This window comes from Phocoena phocoena, chromosome 3 (assembly GCF_963924675.1).
Source record: "Phocoena phocoena chromosome 3, mPhoPho1.1, whole genome shotgun sequence".
NCBI lineage: Eukaryota > Metazoa > Chordata > Mammalia > Artiodactyla > Phocoenidae > Phocoena > Phocoena phocoena.
The window spans coordinates 124,577,732-124,602,915 of NC_089221.1; the positions used below are offsets into that span (position 1 = coordinate 124,577,732).

A 25,184-nucleotide genomic window follows, 5' to 3' on the forward strand; every position below is an offset into this window, starting at 1 on the left:
CTAACAAAGAATCAAAAAAAATTGCTAGAGAACAAAAACACTGTAACAGAAATGAAGAATGCCTTTGATGGGCTCTTTAGTAGATTAGATACAACTGAGGAAAACCTGAACTCTGAATTTGAGGTTATAACCACAGAAACTTCCAAAACTGAGGAAAGAGAAAAAAGACTGAAAAAGAAAAAAAAACCAGAAGAGAATATCCAAGAACTTTGGGACAACTACGTAAGGTGTAACATGTATGTAATGGGAATACCAGAAGGAGAAGAAAGAAACAGAAGCAATATTTAAAGCAATAATGACTGAGAATTTCCCCCAAATTAATGTCAAGACACCAAACCACAGATCCAGGAAACTCACAGAATGGTAAGCCAAAAAAACAAAGCAAACAAATGAAAAAACTACACCTAGGCATATCATATTCAAATTTCATTAAATCAGAGATAAAAAAATCTTGAAAGAAGCCAGAGGGAGTAAAAACATCTTACCTACAGAGGAGCAAAGACAAGTACTGCATCTGACTTCTCAGAAATGATGCAAGCAAGAAGAGAATGGAGTAAAATACTTAAAGTACTGAGAGAGAAAAAAAAACAGACTAGAAATCTGAACTTGCAAAATATCCTTCAAAAGTGAAGGAGAAGTAAAGACTCTCTCAGACAAATGAAAATTGAGGGAATCTGTCGGCAACAGATCTGCCTTGTAAGAAATGTTCAGAGAAGTTCTTCGAAGAGAAGGAAAATGATATAGCTCAGAAATCTGGATCTACATAAAGACAGAAAGAGCACAGGAGAAGGAACAAGTGAAGACAAAAAAAAAATTTTTTTAATTGATCTAATATGTAACAATTTGTTCAAAATAATAATAGCAAAAATGTATTCCTTTATTTATTTATTTATGCTTATATATAAGTGAAATGAATATCAGCAATGACACAAGGAGCAGGTGGGAAGAAATGAGAATATTTGGTTACTATATGGCACTTGTACTACCTGTGAAGCAGCACAGTGTTATCTGAAAAGTAGACTTGGGTTAGTTGTAAATGTATATTGCAAACTCCAGTGCAACCAATAAGAAAAGTAAAAAAGAAGTATAACTGATATGCGAAGAAAACAGAGAAAATGGAGTCACATAAAATGCTCAATTAAAATCACAAAAGGCAAAAAAAGAATGGAAGACAAAAATAAGAACAAAGAACAAGGACAACAAGTAGAAAACACTAACAAATACAGTAAATATTAACCCAACTATATCAATAACCATTTTGAATGTGAATGGTCTAAATGCACCAATTAAAAGACAGATTGTCAGAGCTGATCAAAAAACACAACCCAGCTATACGTGGTCTACAAGAAATCAACTTTAGATATAAAGACACATATAAACTAAAAGTAGATGAATGGAGAAAAACATACCATGCTAATACTAATTAAAAGAAAGCAGGAGTAGCTGTATTAATTTCAGAGCAGACTTCAAGTAGGAAAGTTATCAGGTATAAAGAAGGGCATTACATAATGATAAAGGGGTCAATGCTAAAGGAAGGCATAACAATTCTTAATGTATACATGCCTAAAAACAGAGCATCAAAGTATGTGAGGCAAAATCTGATAGAATTGCCAGGAGAAATAGATAAATCCACTGTTAGACTTAGAGATTTTAACACCCCTCTATCCAAAATGGACAAATCCAGCAGGCAGAAAATCAATAAAGACATGGTTGAACTCAACAGGACTATCAATAAACTAGATATAACTGATAGCTACAGACTATTTCATCCAACAACAGCAGACTATACATTCTTCTCAAGCTCACACAGAATATTCACCAAGATATACCACATTCTGGGCTATAAAGCATACTTTAACAAATTTAAGAGAATAGAAATCATATAATATTTATTCTCAGACCACAATAGAATTAAACTAGAAATCAATAAGAGAAAGATAGCTGGAAAATCCCCCAAATAATTGGAGATTAAACAACACCCTTCTAAGTAACACACGGGTCAAAGCAGAAATCTCAAAAGGAATTTTAAAATGTTTTGAGCCAAATAAAAGTGAAAATACAACATATCAAAATCCGTGGGATGCAATTAAAGCACTGCTTAGAGGGAAATTTATAACACTGAATGCATATATTAGAAAAGAAGAAAGATCTAAAATAAATAGTGTAAGCTTCCATCTTAAGAAACTAGAAAAGAAAGACAAATTAGATCCAAAGTAAGGAGAAGAAAAGAAAGAATAAAAATTAGAACATAAATCAAAAAAAAAGCAATAGAGAAAATTAAACGAAAAGCTGATTTTTCAAAAAGATCAATAAAATTGATAAGCATCTAGGCAGGATAATTAAGGAAAAAAGAGAAGACGTAAATTACTTATATCAAAAATAAAAGAGGGGACATCACTAGAGACCCCATGTACACTAAAAGGATAATAAGGGAATATTATGAAATACTCTACACCCATAATTTTTATAACCCAGATGAAATGGACTAATTCCTTGAAAGACACAATCCGCTAAAACTCACACAAGAAGGAATGGACAATCTGAACACTTAATGGTGAGAAACTCTAAGGAACTGACATTATCCAACTTCAACACTTACAGTAATCAAGACAGAGTGGTTTTGGCAAATGGATAAAGAAATAGATTAATGGATCAGAATAGAGAACCTAGAAATAGAACCATATAAATACAGGCAACTGATCTTGGACAAAGGAACAAAGGGAATACAATGGAGCAAAGATAGTCTTTTTCAACAAATGGTGCTAGAACAACTGGTCATCCACATGCAACAAAATGAATCTAGGCACAGATCCTATACCCTTTACAAAATTTAACTCAAAATGGATCACAAACCTAAATGTATCAATAAAACGAAAAATTCTAAACGCCTAGAAAATCAGATAGAAGAAAACCTAGATGACCTTGGGTGTGACAATGACTTTTTAGATACAACAACAAAGGTACAATCCATGAAAGAAATAATGGGTAAGCTGGACTTGATAAAATTTAAAAACTTCTGCCCCACAAAAGAAAATGTTAAGAGAATTAGAAGCCACAGACTGGGAGAAAATACTTGCAAGAGACACATGAGATAAAGGATTCTTATCCAAAAAATACAAAGAACTCTTAAAACAATAAACAATAATAAAATGAACAACCCAATTTAAAAATGGGCAAAAGACCTGAACAGACACCTCACAAGAAGAAGATATACAGATGACAAGTAAGCATATAAAAACATGTTCAGCATTGCACATCATTAGGGAATTGCAAATTAAAGCAACGATGACATACTACTACACACCTATCAGAATGGCGAAAATCCAAAATAGCGATAACACTAAATGCTGGCGAGGATGTGGAGCAAAAGGAATTCTCGTTCATTGCTGGTGGGAATACAAAATGGTACAGCTACTTTAGAAGACTTCTTACTTCTTCTACTTTGGAGATTTCTTACAAAACTAAACATACTCATCATATGATCCAGCAATCACACTCAACTTACTCAAATGAACTAAAAATTTATGGCCAAGAGAATGGACTTGAGGACACGGGTGGGGGAGGGAGAAGCTGGGGCAAAGCGAGAGTAACATCGACATATATACACTACTGAATGTACAATACTTCGCTGGTGGGAAGCAGCCGCATAGCACTGGGAGATCAGCTCAGTGCTTTGCGATGACCTAGAGGGGTGGGATAGGGAGGGTGGGAGGGAGACGCAAGAGGGAGGGGACATGGGGATATATGTATGCATATGGCTGATTCACTTGGGTGTATAACAGAAACTAACACAGTATTGCAAAGTAATTATACTCCAATAAAGATTAAAAAATAAATAATAAATAAATAAAAGAGAAAAAAAATTATGTCCACACAAAAAGCTGCAAATGAATGTTTACAGCAGCTTTAAGTCCTAATTGCCAAAACCTGGACACAGCTAAAATGTCCTTCAGTGAATGTATAAATAAACTGTAGTTAATCTAGACAATGGAATGTTTAGTGCTAAAAAGAAATGTGCTATCAAGCCATGAAAGGACACAGAAGAAATTTAAATGCATATTACTGAGTAAAAGAAAGCAATTGAAAAGGTTAGATATTATATGATTCCAACTGTATGACATTCTGGAAAAGGCAAAACTATAGAAACAGTAAAAATATTTATAGTTGTCAGGGGTTAGAGGAAAGGGAGGAATAAACAGGCGGAACACAAAGGATTTTTAGGGCAGTGAAAATACTCTGTGTGATACTGTACTAATGGATACATGTCACTATACATTTGTCAAAATCCACAGAATGCACAACACCAAGAGTGAACCCTAATGTAAACTGTGGACTTTGGGTGATGAGAATGTGTCAATAGGTCCATCAATTGTAACAAATATACCACTCTGGCGGGGGAAGCTGATAATTGAGGAGGCTATGCAAGAGTGGGTGCAGGAGAAATATGGGAAATCTCTGTACTTTCCACCCAATTTTGCAATGAACCTAAACCTGCTCTCAGAAATAAAGTTTATTAAATGTTTTAAAAAGTGGTAAAAAAAGCTGTTTAAAAACAGATAATACCGCATGTTCCCACTTTTATTTTGGAGTAAAGAAAATACACTCTTGTGTTAATGGCAGTTTTCTCTGAGAGATTATGACAAAAGGCAGTTTATGTTTTCCTAACGTGCATCTATTTGGTTCACCTTTGTTCCTCTAACATTAGTTTTTGATTGCTCACCTACATAGCTGGTGCTTAGTAAATGTTTTTGAATCAATGAGAAAAGAGAAAATTAGTGCATGAAGGGAGATTTGGGGACTCCTCATCATATTTATGGTGACCCTTGTTATCCACACCCCAGTGGCCCAACCCCAGACATATATTTATAAAGAGCACACTGAGCAGTAGCCATCATCTGGCCTGCAGCCTCATCACAAGCCTTCAATGGTTTGAAACTTTTCTCTTAGATGTTGGTCCATAAAAGACGACATGTCCCTGAAGAACTCAGGCTGACAGTGAACTCATTAATGACTGTTATATTGATATTAGAACCACTGACTGCTATGGCTTTGTTCCAAAGATCATAGACTTACAAGCACTCACCCAACTGGGTAGGCAAGATGAGCCACCAGGGTACAAGAAAAAAAATCACGATTTATATTTATGATGATATCTCTTCTTTTTTAGTTTGTACTTTTCTTTGTATCTAATAATGTCATAAGATATTAATATATTATTTGTATATGTAATTTATATATATGTACATGTGTGTACATATATGTACATACACATATATAGAAAGAGAGCATAGGCTCAAAAAATTTTTGCATAAAGGTACACAATCAGAAAAGTTTATAGACCACTGGTCCAGCCCCTTCATTTTAGAAAGGAGGAAACTAAAACTCAGAGAAAAGGGAGGTACCTTTCCTAAATTGTATAGCTAGCTGGATAAAGGAAGCTAATGCTTTATCCAGTTGTCTTTTTTTCTGCCTCATCTCACTGTTTTTTTGATGGTGTTGAACTATTTTTTGAATGCCATGTGAGTCCACGTTAAGAGTACAGATATATTTTAACATGACATTTTCCTGAAAGTTTAGTTTTTTAAAAGTGCTTACACACCCAAATAGACCTTCTGCCTCCTCTTGCAAAAGAAGGGCTGAACTTGCATTCAAGGATTCCATTCCCCTCGGCCAGATTTCCTCTTCCTAGGAAGCTTTATCCACTGTCTCACAGGAACATTATTTGATTACTGGAAACTAATCATAAAGAGAATCAGCTATAGAAATCACTCACAGAAAAGTATCACAGACCAACCTCTGGCTTCCAAAACATTACTTACAAGAGCCGTCAGCAAAACCTTGTCTCCAGGGCCCATTACTTTGAGGGAACTCTGCCAATCGCAGCATTACTTAGAAGGCACATTTTTTATGTCCCTCAAATGCCTACTGTCAGACTAAACTAAAGTTCTGAATGGTTTCAAACACACCCAAGTTTGGCTAAGTAAATGTACTCCCAGATTCAAGTGTGGCCTGAGGGCCAGGTAAGTAAGAACTTCTTTTCCCAGCCTGAGTGCAAACTTTAGTTTGTCCGAGCAGCCTTGTAAAATTCATTTACACTACAGCGTTTCGATCTGGATGACTAGAGAGGCCTTTATAAGCCTAGAATTCTATTGCCAGCTGTCTTCCTTTGTGTAGGTTAAGGAGGAAGACTTCAATTTCTCTGAATCATTTTGAAAACCATCACCAGGACAACAAAGACAAACGGTAAAAGGTAAGAGGCACAGCTCATTTGTTTCAAATCCTCTCCTCCTAGACCCCAAAGCCCTGCTGACTTCATAGGGAAAAATCTTGCACAAAAGTGGCCCACGTGAGAAGCGGGGAACTAGAAATGACCCCCAGTTCCCGAAAGGGAGTTATCAATAGACCCACCTAATCATAATGTCTTTACTTTTGTTTTCACTGGATGACAGAGTCTGCAGAATCATTTGCTCTTGGCAGACTATATATCATAATTCTCCTCCCTTTAGTAATTTCCTCACTGCTAGAAGTGATTTCCTTTCTGCATGCATGGAAACCATCTTGACAAATGGTGAAAAAAATATTTACTTTTCACTTAGAACTGCTTTTTTATGTACTGACTGTCAAAAATCATAAACAAAAAGTTGTGTTGAAGAATTTGGCAATATGAATGCCTATCATGAGAAAAATGTAAATACATAATTTAATAAGGTGTTTACAAATAGATCCAGAACCACAATAGAAAGAGCCAGTGATACCTCAAACCTGGAACATGGCATTTGGAGTATAACTCAGTGACATTTTTTACATTTTTATTCTGCCAAACACTTTTGCTATTTAACCCTTTCATAATTTATTCTTTTATTAACTAAACTCATTTCCTTCAGGTGGGAATTAATAACTAGGAATGCTAGAGACAAAGCATATTTTAATTTTATCATGATATTTTAAAAACCTCTTTCTATAGCTTCAAAATCAACTTGGAAGAATAAGGATTTTGCAGCAACTGTTCTCAAAGACTGAGCAACTGAGCTCCAAGAATTCTGAATAATGGACTGGCAGGGAGATGGAGACGGTTTCTAAGGTGTATGTAGTGGGAAGGTCCGTCCTTGCCTTGCATTACGGTAACATGTCCGGAAAAGACATAGATAAAGAGATAGAGATAGAGATGTCAGGCACATAGAAAGTGCTCAAAAAGAGATATTTATTATCAAATCTGCAGATAGTCCAAAACTGGAGTAAGGGATATTGTACTATAGAATTAAGCTTCAAAATTATCATTATAATAGAAAAATAAGCAAAATGGTGATGAATATTACAGAGGGAAAAAATAAAATCCTGCCGTTAAAATATTTTTTTCCTTTTGGTTTTGTTTTAAGTTCAACTGTACCAACATAGTATGTAGATATCCTGGCTTATGTGGAAAAGTTTCTGAAGGCTGAATGACATGGAGTTTATTATGGAGACAACAGTAGGACTTGGATTAATGAATTATTATGTGTAATCTTTACTACAGAAACATATGTTGTGTATAAATCACGGAAAGTAACTAGCCTAATGCATTTTGCCATGGCCATATCCCATCTAGAACACTGTGTTCAGTTCTGGGCACTATATTCTCAAAAGAATATTTACAAAATATAGTATAACCTGAAAAGGAAATCCAAGTGATAAAAGGCTCATACAATGCAGAGCTGAAGAAGCTAGGAATAATAAGGCTAAAAAAGAGAATTTTAGCAAGAATGTGATAATTGCTCTAAAACATATAAAAGGCAGTAAAAATCAATGAGTAACAGTAACAAACATGTATTGAGCACCATACGCAAAGTAGTCACTGTTATCTGCATTTTGCAAAAGAGAAAAACTAAGGCACAGAGAATAAGTTACACATTTATGGTCACATAATTTGTAAGTGTTGAGCCAGTTTTCATCCCACTAATGCACCCCAGATCTGGGAGAGATCTTAAAGCTATTTCCCAAATATTTCTAACCTCTATCTTACAGGATCCCAGTAAGACTGTACTTTCTCAGTTCTTCTGAAGTTGGACATGGACTGATGATTTGCTCTGGCCCATGAAATATGAGCATAAGTCATGCTCGTGGCTTCAGTGTGGGAGTTTAAGAGTCTGTGAGCAATTTACCACGTGCTTTTCCCACCATGGATGTGAGGACATGGGACCTCCATCAATCTAGGTCTCTGAGGAGCAATAATGAACAGAGCAGCCCTGCAGATCCATCACAGACAAGGAGCAGGAGCAAAAAACACTTATTGTTTGATTAAGCCACTGAGATTTGGGGACTGTTTGTTACTGTGGCATTACCCCACCTTTTCTGACAGATGCACAAGCCTACATGCCTAAAATGATTAAGATATCTCAGAATAAGGAAACATAGTTATTCTTATATTTCCAGTGGTCAGAACTGAGAATAGTTTGTAGAAACTGCAGGTGGTAGACTTGGGCTTATTTAATTTTTTTAACATAAAGTCATCCAAAATGGCTTCATGAAGAAGTGAGCTCCCTGAAAATGGCAGTATTTAAACAGAGGCCAGATGATGATTTTGTACCTATGTAGCAAAAGAGATGGCTTCGTTAAGGGGGTTTTATCAAACTTTTATCCAGCACCTCCCACGTGCCAGGCATTTCAGCCACAAAGATAAATGCAAACACCCGATCCCTATCCTCAAGGAGATAATCAAGTTCAGAAGTAGATAACCTCTGCTGTCTCTTCTAACAGTGTGATTCAACCAAATTAGAGATAATAACATGGTCTGGATGAAGCTGAGAGCAAACCCAAACTTAGAAATAACCATGTAGCACTAGAAATCCTGGTTGTATGATTATTTTTCAATTAAGAGGCAAAAGTACAGGGTTTGCAAAAGGAAGGAAAACGAAAGACTTATTGGGTTTAAAAGAGGAACATTTTCCCTTTCTCTAGTTACCATTCTTAAATCTTGCAAACCAGGCATATTATCTGGCTTACATCAGGGGTGTTCCAGCAAAGGGAATAGCACTGACTCAGGGCAACTGTTACCGACCTTTTCCATCACCTCTCCCACCCCTTAGAGTCAGAAAGAGAACATTTCAATACTAATCAAAGTCAGACCTGAAGAGAGGCAACAACCTTTCCCTAGGGCCATTCTTCAGCTTAGAAATCAGCCAAACCCTTTCCAAAAGATCAGAAGATTTTCCTAGAAGGGTATTTGAGCAAGGCCTAGAGAAATCCCGTATACTAAGGATGATGTGAAAATCACAAACTAAGTAAGTGATTCCAAGGCACAATGACATTGTTCCCCAAAGGCACCTTAAAACAGTACTGATTTCGGTACTTTCTTTCCCACTATTAATACTTAAAGCTTTATTATTTTTAAACTTCCAAAAATCACACAGTGCAGAGAAGTCCTGTCCTTTCACTGGCTCGCTGCATTTTAATGGAAAAACATCTAAAACTTGGGTTAGCATTAACTGTAATAGTTCTCAGGCAAACATTTCCATTTCAGGTTATTATTCATAACAGTATTAGTGCAGTATAATATATGCAGCTAGATTTTGCAGCCATTATCTAGACAAGGGTGAGGTATCTGATTACTATTGTTCCCCAACTCAAAAGCGTCCATTTGAACTCTGAATACTCCAACTCTGCCCAGGCCCTGAATTTTCTGGACTATGGTCCTGATTTTCTATGAAATAAACAAATAAATCAGGGCAAGCTGGGTTTCAGTGCCATATCTTAAGTCAGCTCAGTGTGACATGAGTTTCTGAAAAACACACACACAAGAAATTGGCTTTGGCACAAGGAAAAGCAGCAGGGAACTTGCAGCTCGTGCTAGTTCAATGTGTACCCTTAATCCTCTCGCCTATTTTTTAAAAAATACAATTAATACTCTTCCAAAGACAGCTGGATCCCCAGTCTTGTACCAAGCTACCTACACGAATATACTCTTTACAAACAGAGACGTGAAATGTCGATCTAGGACAGAAGAGAGGCATGGGGTTTTGGGTGTTTAGTCTAGTGGCTCCACACTCAAAAGTTTCAGGGACAGAGCTGATGTCGGAAGAGTGAGAGGGGAGACCGCCCACCCTGTACTTTCATCCGGGTACTATGGAGATGACCCCATTTTCCCAGGACCAGTCTGCCCTCTGCCCTGGTGACCTGGGTTGAGATTTAATCTAGAGTCAGAGGGGAGACCGAGACAATTGTGCTAATGGGTACTCAGACCTAGAGAAGGGCTGGAAATCACTCAGCCCTCCTGGGCTGGCCCGGCTGACACACCCACACAGAACCGATGGCCCGGGGATGCGGCAGGGAGGCGAGGGGACCCACGCACCCCGTCCCGCGCGCACTAAGATGCTACAGTTGAAGACACGCGCGAATAATCCAGATCCGGGCCGGGAGGGCTCGCTGCACTCAGAGGAGGATGCCCTTTTCCTCCCCCTAGTCCTCCATCCCCTTGCAAAGTGAGCAGGAGAAAGTTGTGCCTGGGCCATGGCGCCCCGGGCTGGGAAGGGAACGAGGGCAGGCGGAGAGGAGATCCTGGCCCACCTACCTTGTCCTTGGGGCCGAGGTTCTGCAAAACCTCCTTGCCCGTGGCGCTCCGGATCTCCACCCCAGCGGGAGCGGGCGACGTGGGCGCGGGCTCCCGGCTCTCCTCTCGGCCTTGGCCCCGGCGCGGTGTGTCCCCCTCGGCGCCGGACCGGCTCCCCGAGCCTCGGGCGCTGCCCTGGCTGCTCCGGGGAGTCTTCGCGCCCCGTTGCCCCACGCTCAGGGCATCGAAATCCAGCGTCTTGCTCTCGAAGGCGCCCTCCACGTTGCAGAACATGCCGCCGTACTTCTGCCGCGGGACCTGGTCGGTGGTGCCCGGCCTGGCCAGGTACACGGGCAGATCGTCTTCGTGGGAGCTGTCCCAGCCTCTGCGGCCCGAGGCCATGGTTGGATCGCGACAGTGGCCCACGGGTCCTCTTCCCGAGAGACGGAAAGGGCAGCCGCCGGCAGCGTGCGCCGAGCCACAGTGATTGGGGAGGGAGGAGGCGCCTGAGCCTTCGCGCCAGAGGCGGCAGTGCTGCTCCGGTTCCTGCCAGTCCCCTGCGAGCCCCGAGCCAGCGAGCGCGGCGCGGGGGCCGGAGCGGCGGCGTGTTCTGCTCGCCCGCCTCGCCCGCCTCGCCCGCCCTCCCGGCCGCACCTCCTGCGCGCCCAGACCCTAACGTGTGGCCTCCCGCGATCACGCTTCCCCGCCGCCCATCCAAAGGAGAAATCCAATTTGGCGCGCGCGCGCGCACACACACGCACGCTTCCCGCTCGCCCAGCAACCCTCAGATTCACCCTCAAGAACTCGCCTCGCTCACACGTGCGCACAAACCCTGCTTTATACACACTCACTCCGGAGTTGGCCTTCCAAACACAAGTCTCTCTGCCCTACTAAAGTGAAGAAACCTTGTTGACTCAGGTGGGTTGATTTAAAAGCCAAGTCTTTCCTGATTTAGAGCCACACACACGCACAAACTCAGATTTACCAGACTCACAATCCCAGACCTGTCTCATCCTAATCTTAGAATTGTCTCACAATTGCTCCCAGTTCTAGAATCTGCCTCACAAACCTGCACCCTCACATAATGAACTCCTGAATTATTGGTTTACAGAGCCCTACAGACAGACCAGCTTACTTCACTGACAATCACAAAAACCTGTAACTGACTCACACATTTCAACCCATTCTTACTTCATATCTACCACCCTAGATTTTGCTTTTCATCCACCCTTAATTTGCATCACACACAATTACACAACAGATCAGACTTGCCTTGCAAAATACTCTTCATACCCTGTCTTCATAGCACAGCCCCCTGGCTGATACCTCACTTACTGAGGCCAGAACTGTACCCCTGACCTCACACAAGGGTCCAGATTTACCTCAAAAATGGACAACCAAAGACTTTGCTGTTCCTGTTAGCTGACACACACACAGGTTTTACTTGTGCTGGTGCACACTCTCACAACCTCATCCTCTTCTCCACGTCCACCCACATGCACTCTAAGCCAGACTTCGCCACATAAACACAGAGTCCACAAACTGCAGAGCTCACGTCGGAGGTGCCCACACAGCCTAAACCCTGAACCTGTAACGCTCACCTTCAACTGCGCCCCGTCTCAGAAATTCACTCATGCGGTTATTCAGTCTTCCAACGTGAACTGTGTGCCTACTATGCTCTTCAGAAGGTACTGGAGCAACAGTGTGAAACGAGGCAGATGGAGGCCTGTCTCCAGCAAGAGTGTACACTACAACCACCCATCTGGGTAGCTCAGTCATTCACTAATCTGCCCAACTTCATCTCCTGAATTCTCCACTACATCATAAGCTCCATGAAGGCATATACCGCATCTGTTTAGTCTACCTTTGAATATCTTGAGTCTAGAGCATCTATAGGCACCTAAGGTACTCTGTAAATCCTTTTTGAATGAATGGATAATGATGACAATAATAAGAACAATAGGGAACATTTATGATGTGGTTGCTGAGTGCCACTCATTAATGTAATTGTTTCGCATATATGTATTAATTCATTTAATGCCCATAAGCATCTGGCAGGCCTCTCATGCACACAGAAAGGATGTTTAAAGGCATCTGCACTGAAGTTGATGAACTGAAACTCTGAACTCCAATATGGGGGGGAATTAGGATATTGGAAAATGGGATCTCGCTGAAAGGCCTGTACAAGCCTTGGAGGTTTGAGGGATGGAAGTTGACATGAACTCAGATCAAAGCCAAGTATGTTGACACAAGTTATACTTATCCCGAGTGAGGAGAAAGACACTTAAAAACTGTCTATGTTCTATCACAATTACTCGTGATTTCTTAAGCTGACTTCCTCTGGGCAGCTGCTCCTTTTTTTTTTTTTGTGGAACGTGGGCCTGTCACTGTTGGGGCCTCTCCCATTGCGGAGCACAGGCTCCAGACGCGCAGGCCCAGCGGCCATGGCTCACGGGTCCAGCCGCTCCGCAGCATGTGGGATCTTCCCAGACCGGGGCACGAACCAGTGTCCCCTGCATCGGCAGGCGGACTCTCAACCACTACGCCACCAGGGAAGCCCCAGCTGCTCCTTTTTAACAAATGCTGGTTGATGATGGATAGACTCCGAAATTCATGTGAGAAATCAGGGAAACAGGCCATTCCCTCCCTCTTTGCTCCCATAGGTTACTTCCCCCCTCCTCTTTCCTATTGCTCTCATCTTTCCTCCTTTCATTAATTCACCTACAGACCGTTAGTGGGACACTTGCTATGTGTCCAGCATTGTCCTGGGTTCCTCCTCTGTGGAACATAATTCTAGTGGCAGGGAACTGACAGTAAGTAAGAAAGATTAGGTCGGATAGCCACAAGAGCTATGTAGAAAATAAGATAGCCAACATTTTAATTGGCTGATCAGGAAAGACTTGAAATCTTCCCCATCTGACTCTCTATAAACGCCACTGGCACCTTCACCATCAGCAAGGGCAACGGTAAAGATATTAGCTAACATTTATTAGGAATTTATTCTGTGCCAGCCTAAGGATTTCCACTGCGTCTTGATTAATCTTAATAATGCTACAAGGGAGGTGCCATTATTTTACTAGTGAAGAAGCTGAAGCTCTGAGTAAATGCCCAAGTTATGACAGAATCATAACTGGAAGCAAAGTATGGGCCAAACGTCCAAGGTTTCCTTTGAGACAAGCACATTCTGAATGTAGATGCAGGCTTGTCTGTGCTCCCACGTGTGGGCGCAGATAAGCCCCATTTTTAGAGCTGCATTGCCTCATGACTAGTCTGTTGCAATGTGTATGCTCCATAATTACATTTGTTGATGAAACATCACATTTAAGAGTCAACAGCTGCATATGCACATATGTGTTTAATTAAGAAAGCCAAGCAGTCTTGAAATGAAGACTGAAATGGGAACGGTTGATCTGACTCCAGTTCTGCAACTATGTGGCCTTAGGCCAAGCATCTTACTTAACTTCTAGATGTCTTTCTCCTTCATATTTACCTCACCCACTTGACAGGATTATTAAGGACTTCATTCCTTGAGTAAAAGACATTGTGCTGAGAATTCCATATGCATTGCCTTAACCTTCCTAACAACCCCATACATTGGGGATGATTATTCTCATTTTACTGGTGGGGAAAACGAGGCCTAGACAAGTTAAGTCCCTTGCCCAAAGTATCACGCCTAGTACTTCAAGCTAGAATTCATATCCTCTACCAGCTAATTCAGAGCCTGTGCTCTTAAAAACCACTCCACAACAGAGTTTTCTTGTAAGAATCCAAAGAGACAGTTAAAGACTAAAAGTAAGATGTTAACAAAGGAAATTATTCTAAGCACCCCCAGCTGTTGTTGGGCAGAAGTTAACTTTAATTAAGACAAACATTCACATAAAGAAATATCCTACCAATGTCCACCCAACGAAGGCCTTAGCCCTATGAACACATAGTGATTTTGTTACATCTCTGCCTGGTAAGGTAGAGGAGACATTACTTAAGGCAGTCACAAACTTAGGAGCACCATTATGTCTATGGCCACCTTAAGTCACTTCCTAGTGAAAAATTTATCCAAAACCATATGCAAACAGGAAACTATTTCTACAACATGGGCAACAAAATAGAGCTTTCAACTTGTCACACACCAGATCAAATTTGCATTTCCTGTAACTGCAGTAAATGACTTGCCACTTTGCATTGAGATGACTTGTGAAGCGAGCCCATTGCATATCCGATTATAACTTTAGGGCAATGTATTCCGGAGGTGTCTTCTATTACCTATAGATCAGAAGAAGGCAGAGAGACTTCTAGACGGTAAGCAATGACATGTGTGGAGCAATCCCAATACAGCAGAGGCTAGGATGCCTTTTATGCGAAATAAACCGCACTGCAGTCTTATAAGGCAAAAATCTACCCAACAGAAGATAAAATGTTAATACTCACTAAGGCTGTGCCTCCATACTCAAAACAAGGAGAAGATAGAGGATTTATGCAGTTTACTTTGACTCAACAGTGAATTTAAATATCTCTGATCAGAACCCACCCTCTGTCTTTTCCTTCCTTGAACTGCAAGAATTTGAACCTACATTATCTCTTTCCCACTTCATGGGTACAGACACTAGACACCTCATTGTTCACCCTATAAATGCCATATAGGAATCAGACAATCTTTTCAAACTATTCAGCACTCTACCTGACACACAGTAGATGCTCAATAAACATTAGTTCCCCATTTCCTCAGAGTATATTTAGATATATCATTAATATCACACAGAGTTTGTAATAACGAGCTTAACCATGTCCTGCAACTTTAACTTTGCAGGGGTTTATGGAGCGAATTGACACTGGAATAATGTTTTGTATGTTTAAAAATGACTATTTTTAATATACTTCCATAACACTCTAAGAATTTTCCTGACAGGCCACTACTCCGTTTCAGCTCAATATTTGGTGACCAAAGTGTTCATTACAAATCTAAAAACAGGTTGTTTTACAAATACATGCACAATGATAAAACCATCTTATAAAAAATATTAATAATCCCAACTGTGTACACAGAAAAAAAAATCCCTGCTATTTCATGAATATATACACGTAGGGGGGAACTATAAGAAGACATATAAAAATAGTAACAGAAAGATGAGTTGTAAGATTATGAGTAACCTTTAGTTTCTTCTTTCAAGCACTTCTATATTTTCCAAAATCTCAAAATTTCTATAAGTGTGAGTTAACTTTTAATAATTATAAAGTTTGTGAATTTTTAAATGTGTGTCCAGGATGTTATTTTAGATCAAAATACATTTATTGATCATGTTGAAAATTGCTGATGAATTATTGAGCAAAGCTGTTAGCTCTCTATTATGAAGACCTATTAACTAAAATGAAAAATAAAAATAAAGGAAAATTAACCTCCTCATCAGGGTCAAGTTGTCATCCCATGCAAAGCATCTCAGCAGTTGGACAGCTGAGTGAGAAAATGATCATTACGATGAGGATGTGAAATGAGGGCTTAAAAAATGTCCTCGAGGTAAATCCTTTCCACCAAAGGATTAGTTAATAAGACAAGACATAATCACCTTCCTAGTGTGGAGTTGTTGGGGGTTCCCTTCCCCATTTTATACACAAAGCATCTCTCTTTGATATTACTGTTCTCAAATGTTTGAAAGCCATTCCCAGTCATGGAAGTTTCTTTTGCCTTAAGTGTGAAGAAGACAAACGTTGAAGTAGCTGCTAAGATGATAAAATAGATACTCACGTGGAATGCTCCAATGCTCTAATTTCCTTGATGCCAGTTCACAGGTGCAACTTAATCTCCTAAATGAAAATCTCTAAGTAAGGGCCAGACATAAATCGAGTTAAAGGATAAAACCGAAAAAACAAACAAAACTTATAACCTGTCCAACCTCCTTACAAGCCTCAATGTTCATAATACGTTTCCAAGATTTTTTAAAATGTACTTATTTTGTTGTTTTTCCAGTTACTCTTCCTGTTTTTTTGCTCATTTACAAATTAATCTCATTGGTTTTACATTATTGTTATACCAATCTTCCTCTGATTATTCAGAATAAAAATAATTCTCTCTTACCTTTTGCCATTCAGAGAAAAATATAACAATAATGAATTATTTGCTTATCTCTCCCTCCCTCCCTCCCTCCCTTCCTTCCTTTTCAATGAAAATTTCAAAACTACAGAAAAGCAAAGGGTAGTTTAACAAATGCCCATGTATGCATTCTCTAGAATTTATAAATGTTAACGTTTCATCATATTTTAATGACATATTTTAAGCAATAAAACAAAATAGAGTTGAAGTGCCCTATGTATCCCTTACCTGTTCTTTCTTTCTCCAAATGAAAAAAGAACCATTAATCTACATTAATATCTCATATTCTCCTAGGGTCTTCTATCTGTTGGAACATGATCCTTTACAATTTTTATAACTCTTTTTCTTACCAAATAAACTACTGTCCTAGTTTAATTACTTGTTTTAAAAAATAACCACTAAAAAAAAAAAAAAAAAAAAACCACTAATCAGGGATCATATACAGAAGCCCCTTACTCCTAGAGAGCCAAGACTTGCAAAAGTAACTTTAGGGTATATCCTGTTAAAACAAAGGTGATCATACTTCATGCATTAGGGCAGAACATGTTCAACTCAAACTCTAACAGAAGGTGTGTGTCTTCAGAAGACTGGGTTTCTGAATCAACCAATACAAATTCTGTTAGAGACAGGGTCAAAAACCAACTAATTTTCTCTTAGTGGAAATATTGCTGTTATCGTAGCTTGAGTGGCTCAAGGACCCCAGACATATAATGTACACTTAACATTTAAAAAGATGACTTTATTTCAGTTTTCCCTTGAGCCTAAATGAAGTAAAGCACAAAGAAAGGTAGTCAAAAGAAAAATGACAATCTAAAAAGAGAAGCTTTTTTCATTGCAGACAGAAATTTGCTGGCTCCACAAGACTAGCGAACATCCTGGCCCCAACATAAATAGCTGACAGGCAAGAGTATGAACGACAGATACTAAGAGATACGGGAGAAAAAATGGAAACGTGGTGAATAATTCTTTCATTGACAATTTTATAGCTATGTACAGATTCAGAAAACATGACAATGTTTTGGCATTTTGGCAATGTCTTCGTATCCCAGGGCTTTTGTCTGATTTCATTTTTTCCGTTAATAAATAACATTATTCCTCCAGATCTTTCAAAATTAAGAAGAAGGGATAGGAAACAGGATCCCTTCCATGTTTCAAGTTTTTACAGTGATTTATATTGGAAACATGAAGAAAAATGTAGAGAGATAATTAGATTAATCATATAGCCCCAATTTCCATCTCTGATTAAGAAATATCAGAGTATTCATGTGGAGTTTGTTACATTTGAGAAACACGTGGGACTTGAAGTAAAGAAAACTGGACCGACAATTGTGGGTCCACCACTGGCTTAGTGAATTTGGGGGAATTGCATAAACTTTCTACTTCTGTTCCCCTCCTCAACAAAATGGGAATAAAAAGCTGTGGTGTTGAAAAAACAAATGAGATATGGCATACTAAGCCGCAACTGTTCTCTATAAACGTTGTTGTTTGAGTTCCTTCCATGCCTGGTACCAGTTTCTGTGATTCAACAGATTAACAATAAACATGTGTTGAATTAATGGTATCTGGAATTTTTGTTTTTTAATTGTAGGTAGAACTGTATATAGTATATAACTAATAATTACGAATCAGTCTAAGTCATGACCAAAGTGAAAACATATTTTGGGAAACCAAGTCAGATTCCCTTCTCTTCTAATCCTAAAACTCTTAGGCATTTGTCTCCCAAGGTATCCTAGACCAAAGATACAGTCAGATGTACAGGTGAAACTTATTATATAAAAATACACTAAAAACAATAAGAAACAGACAGAAGTTTTTAAAGATTGTTATTTTCAAGCAGAGCTCATATTAAAATTTACTCAGTTCTGACTACATGACGTCTGATAACGTATTTAATCATTTTTAATGTGGGCTGGTCACTAGGAATGGTAACATTGTTTATTTCTTTTCCAAAAATTATTCAGTATGGACTATACACTCAAACAATACACTACAAAATCATTAGTATATCAGAAAAAAAATAATTTTTTGGCTATAAAATTTATACCTACAAAAATATACATTGCAGTCTTTTACAATAAGATTGACTGACTTGTTCTGGGAATAACTAGAGTATATCAAGATGGACTAATCTAAAATTCTCAAAATCTCAAATCTAAAATTCTCTAAATCTAAATTTCTCTAAAATTTCTCTAAATTTCTCTAAATTTCTCTAAAATTTCTCTAAAATTCTCAAAACCATACATTTATTGAGTACATAAGTTAACAGTTTTCAAAAAAAAACTGAGGTTAAATACCATGCAAAAATTATAGTAGTAGTGAAGTAGTGAAGTATTTTATCTTTAATATAATTATTTTATGGCTTAATTTTAACTAAAACTTAGTTCTCGAACTAAAAAATGTGAGTGACTCAAGATTTGGATGGGACTTGTCAAACGTCTATAATATCGTGATAATTCCAGTGGATGTACCTTGGCAATTACCCTATAACACAATACAATAAGGATGTAATATTGTTAGCTGGATTATTCTTTGTTATGGATATAATTTTTGACATTGGCTGGCAAATACATAATTACTTATTTAAAAATTCAATAGTCAGTAATTAGAATACAATCGTAGATCATACAATGATGATTTATTTTACCATTTGGATTTTTACCAGTGCCTTTTACACCTGGATCCTGAGAAGTCTTTAATTCAGGACAAGGCATAAATGAAAATTCCCCATGGGGAAGGCAGATTCACTTTTATTAGAAATATAACTATTTCTGTAGATCTTTAAGTACTCTTTCCCAAGTTCTAGAATACTTGATGATACAGAAATCAAGATTGCTTGTTTTTTTTTTTTTTAACCTTTGAAGACACTGAAAACGTCTAAGAAACCACTTTGAAACTTGTCCTTATAAAAAACTGTGAGTTCTTGAATTAGCCTATTCAATCTTCTTTTTTTTTTTTTTATCCAAAGACCAGTTCTGTTTGCTGTCCTAAGATAATTCAAAGGCAGAGGAGACAATACCTGAGCCAAGTCCAAGCCTCAGCTAAGGGGAAAGAACTCTCTGGAGTGACAAAAGGGAAACAGTCAGTTTAATCTATTCAATTCATTACATATTTATTGAGTACTTATTTTGTGCCAGGGAATATTCAAGGTGCTGTGGGAGTTTATAAAATAGGAGATGAGAAGTATTCAAATTTAATGCTGCTTAGATTGTAATAAGTGTCACAAGAGGAAAAGAGCTACAGATCAGCAAAAACTTTCTGAAAAGCAAACCCAAGTCACAAAGTGTGAGGGGGATTTTGACAGAGGAAGGTGGGTGTGGTCATTACTGGCAGAGTTGAGAAATGGTGGAGAACAGAGAGCAGTCTTGCTTGGATGGAGAGCGCAGGGCTTGCAGGGTAGTGATGGGAGGCCAGGAAGATTGGACAGGGCTTGAATGTTGGGACCCTGAATTAGAGGCAAGAAAGTTTTTTGATTAGGAAAATGAGTATGCACTGGGTCTGACCTGTTTTGCAATATTAACCTTACCTATAGCCATGAGCTCCAGGGATTGATTTCAGATGTCACAAATACTTCTGCCTATGCCCTCTGCCCAAATTTCTCCTGTCTTCATATTGCTGTCTGAAAATCATTTTTAGGACCTCTGTTCTATTACTGAAGATTTTATGCTTTTGTAGAAAACACTGAAATTCTCCTGATAAGGATAACGTCTCCAGCTATCAGCATACAGAATTCCCACCCCTCGCTGAGTAGATGTGGGAGGTGAAGAGAATGTAAACAGCACGAAATCTCAATGTGCAGGGCAAGGAGTATCTGGAGAAAGGTTTAGAATTGGCAGGCAAATTTCCAAATGAGTCTGCAGTGTGTTTAAGAAGAGAGTTGAACATTTTTGTCAAGGGATGATAACAGTTGTGGGAAAACCAGTGATTCAACAGCAAAGCAAAAGGCTTAGAGCTGTGACTGATGAGATGAGCAGATTTCTGTCTCACTGCGGGGCAAGGTGGGGGATGAAATACAGGAGTAAATAATGCATATGAGCGCCTGAAGAAAGGTTTTATGTGATCATTCTCTCTGTATAAGAGAGTATTACATTTCCATTGCTATATGACAAATTACCACAAATTTGGCAGCTTAAACAACACACATTTGTTATCTCATAGTTTTCAAGGGTTAGGAATTTGGGGACAGGTTTAGCTGGGTTCTCTGCTCAGGTCTCACCAAGCCGAACTCACGGTATCAGATGAGGCTGAGATCTCATAGCAGACTTGGGGTCCTCTTCCAAGCTCCTTGGTTGGTGACAGAATTCAGTTCTTTACAGTTGCAAGCCCACCAGCTATTTTCTGTCACACAGGGACCACTCCCAGCTCCTAGAGGCCACCCTCATGTCCTTGCCGTGTGATTCCCCTTCCTAGGTAGTTCACAACGTGGCTGTTCACTATTTCAGGATCAGCGAGAATCTCTGTTGCTTTCAGTCTCTGAATTCTTTTCAAGTCTCACCTGATTAGGTAAGGCCCACCCAGGATAAGCTTGCTAGCTTAAAATCAATTGATGAATGCCCTTAATTACATCTGTAACATCCCTTCAGAGCAGGACTTGGATTAATGTTTGATTAAAGAACTGGGAGAAGTGTATACAACCAGGATAGTGGGACTGTTGGGGGCCATTTTAGAATTCTGCTTGTCACAAAGAAACATATGCCAGAATCTTTAATAGGTGAGGATTTCATACTAAGGCTCTTTTTCCATCAGGAAAGTTGTTGAAAAGTGGGCCAGGGACTTCCCTGGTGGTCCAGTGGTTAAGACTTCGTGCTCCCAATGCAGCGGGCCTGGGTTCGATTCCCTGGTCAGGGAATTAGATCCTGCAGGCATTATGCAGCTAAAAAGAGCCCACATGGCACAACGAAGGTCCCACGTGCCGCAACTAAGACCTGGCACAGGCAACTAAATAAATAAATATTAAAAAAAAATAGAAAGAAAGAAAAGTAGGTCAGCCCAGCCATGTCTTATATGTCTATACAATTCGTTCCTCTGCTTAGCATTTAGTGCTTAAGACTACACTAAGTATCAAAATATCTACATTTATAATATTTGAGTATGGTTATATGGATATGGATATGATCAGATGATTCAAAATTATATTTTAATAAAAGAATCTTACTATATAATATTCACGGTCCAGCACAAATGCACAAAACTACTGTACAGTGCCCAGTGATATGCAATAAAATATATTGAATTAAAGAAAATGCTTTGTCTTTTTGTTGAGTGGGATTTTTTTGAGAGTCCTTGTGAAGCAGTGGGAAGACCAATTAGGGGATCTGGATTCTATTTCAGGCAGCATCAATTACTAGTAGAGGGCTCTCAGGCAGGCCACTTCAGTTCTCTGAATGTTTATACAAGGGAACAGTAAACCTAACAGACATCTATTTTGCAAAGTTGCTCTACAGATCCAAGAAGATTGGTAATATAATGTGGAAATTTATATGGAATTTAGGGAGAAATTCTTAGGCAAAATCTTGATGAGTTATTAGTTGTGTAAGAGCCCCGTCCCAAATATTTAAGCCAGAGAAGCCAAATCTTGTGAGTCAGATCAGTGGCAGACTCTTGCCTATGCAGCCTTCATCAGCTGGTTCTACTGCAGCCTCAGCAGCTCACTTCAACTCTAGGTGGCCTCAGAAGTTCTCATGACGAGGTTCAGAAGTGGTCTAAAATTGGAGACTTGAGGACTTAATTTATGGCCATGTGGCTAAGCCAGGCAGCTCCTCCTCAGGAGACACCTTTGCAGGACTTTTTCCATTGAATTGAAATAAAAGTTTCTTCTCTTCCTATATCTTTAAAAGGGAATGATGGAAGTACATAGGGGAAGATTCAGCAGTTTTACCTTTTATACATGTTGCAAAAGTTAAGTGCAAATTCAAAAGTAATTTCTGTAATTACTACTACAGCTGACTTGTGGCGTCTATCCTGGCAGTCAGCAAACGACAGCCTACAGCCTACAGACCAAATCCAAGCTCAATGCCTTTTTTGCTGTGGCACACAAACTAAGAATGTTTTCTACATTTTTTTTTAAGAGCATGAGCTCTTCCATGCCCTTTATTTTTTTTTTAAATACTTACGTATTTATTTATTTGGCTGCGCTGGATCTTCATTGCGGCACACGGGAACTTCATTGTCGTGTGCTGGATCTTTGTCGCAGCACGTGGGATCTTTGTCACAGCATGTGGGATCTTCAGTTGAGGCATGTGGGATCTTTTAGTTGTGGCATGTGGGATCTAGTTCCCTGACCAGGGATCGAACCCGGGCCCCCTGCACTGGGAGCGTGGAGCCTTACCCACTGGACCACCAGGGAAGTCCCCCAACATTTTTAAATAGCATGAAAAAAACTAAGAGTTCATCTTAAAAGTCCTCAACACAAGAAAAAAAGAAAATAATTCTTACTATATATGGTGATGGATATTAGTAACCAGACTTATTGTGGTGGTCGTTTTTCAAGGCACACAAACATCAAATGTTGTGCACCTGAAACAAATATAATGTTGTATGTCAATTATACATCAATTTTTTTTAAAAAAAAGGGATTACAGAATGGTAATGGTTGCACACCATTGTGAATATACTAAAAACCACTGAGTTATACACTTTAAAATGGTGACTGATTTTATGTTATGTGATTTTTTATCTCAATAAAAAAATAAGCAGCAAAAAAATCCTAAAATATTTTATGACATGCGAAAATTATATGACTGAATTTTCCATGTCTACAGATAAACTTTTATTGGAAAACAGTCACACTCGTTTGTTTACCTGTAGCCTACGGCTACTTTCACACTGCAACTACAGAGTTGAAAAATTGCAACGGAGACTGCACAGTTCACAAAACTGAAAATATTTGTTATCTGGCCCTTCACAGCAAGAGTTTGCTAACCATTGATCTATAGTGGGTTCAGGCTGGTAAATATATAGCAAAATATGTTCTCATCACTTCTGGGAATGTTTGTAGGTACACCATTTTTAAAAGGCAGTTTGACAATAGATAAGCAAGAGTCCCAATACGTTCAAGAAATTTGCATGCATTTCCCAGTTATTTCTGCTGCAGGTGATTCTCAATCAGGGCACATTCTGAGAAATACTGTCCTCTGTTATCTCTAATTGGATACTGTCTCTACTGAAACTATTTTTGTTTCCTGTTGCTGATGCTTCCTAACTTGGAGAAGATTCCCAGGTCTTCCTTCCCTGTGCTGGTGTAGGTGAAAAAGCTTCCCTAGGAACTGTTCTTTCAGCACCACACCCCATAGGTCCTGTCAAAGGCAGTTCACACACCTAAAGGCAGTTTGGGAACTGATGGATCATTCAAGCAAATCCTCAGAACTCTCAGGATCCCCTGTATTAAATAGCAATAGTTCATACTGATTGCAAATCATACAACTTGGGATTTTTCCTAATTATACTAGAATGCCCTGACTGTTTCTAGATTTATTTTTCTTTGAAAAGAGTGCTTTCACCTTCTATGTGGAGGCAAGGATTTATAGTTTCAGAGTCAGGAAAAAGATCTTGCACCTTACAGCATACCATCCTGTTTCGGCTTTTTTTTTTTTTTTAAGCCAAAACACTCTGCTTTAAATTTTAACATTAATTCCAAAGGGTTGAAATTGTGTTCCAGGTGTCAAGAAGGACAAAAAAAACCTGGACTGAGATTAGCAATTTAATTAATCTAATTGCTCCCTAGTCCTGTTTCTAAGTCTGCACCAGACTGATTTTAGCTAATCTTTCTATGTCTGTCAAAACGTGAAGTTTGAGAATGGCCCAGGAAAAGTTAATAACTGAAAAAGAAAAGAGAAAGTCATTGATCAAGTAAAATAGTTCTATACAGTCCTGTTATAAATAGCTTTTGGTTCCACCTCACCAAGGCTGGCAAGGCAAGGATTTGAAATATGGCATGTGGTGCCACCTAGGTGGTTTAGTGTGGATTACAGAAATTGGAATGAATTCCCTTATTTAAACAATTTTTACGAGGGAGGAACAAAGATGGCGGAGTAAAGGACGTGCTCTCACTCCCTCTTATGAGAACACCAGAATCACAACTAGCTGCTGGACAATCATCGACAGGAAGATACTGGAACTCACCAAAAAAGATACCCCACATCCAAAGACAAAGGAGAAGCCACAGTGAGATGGTAGGAGGGGCGCAATCACAGTAAAATCAAATCCCGTAACTGGTGGGTGGGTGACTCACAGACTGGAGAACACTTATACCATAGAAGTCCACCCACTGGAGTGAAGGTTCTGAGCCCCATGTCAGGCTTCCCAACCTGGGGGTTCGGCAACGGAAGGAGGAATTCCTAGAGAATCAGACTTTGAAGCCTAGTGGGAATTGATTGCAGGACTTCGAAAGGACTGGGGGAAACAGAGACTCCACTCTTGGAGGGCATCAGGACCCAGGGGAAGGAGCAGTGACGCCGGGGGAGACTGAACCAGACCTACCTGCTAGTGTTGGAGGGTGTCCTGCAGAGGTGGGGGGTGGCTCTGTTTCACCGTGGGGACAAGGACACTAGCAGCAGAAGTTCTGAGAAGTACTCCTTGGTGTGA

General features: G+C 39.3%; 1 protein-coding gene across 1 annotated transcript in view; it reads right to left on the reverse strand.

The window, feature by feature from the left end:
• The window catches only part of DPYSL3 (dihydropyrimidinase like 3), a 111,322-nt gene extending 100,367 nt beyond the window's left edge, over window positions 1–10,955 (reverse strand). Inside the window, exon 1 of the mRNA XM_065875682.1 lies at window positions 10,544–10,955. Coding sequence (XP_065731754.1) covers window positions 10,544–10,924 — 381 coding nt within the window. The 5' untranslated portion in view covers window positions 10,925–10,955. The remainder of the gene's footprint in view (window positions 1–10,543) is intronic.
• Between the last annotated feature and the right edge of the window lie 14,229 nt (window positions 10,956–25,184).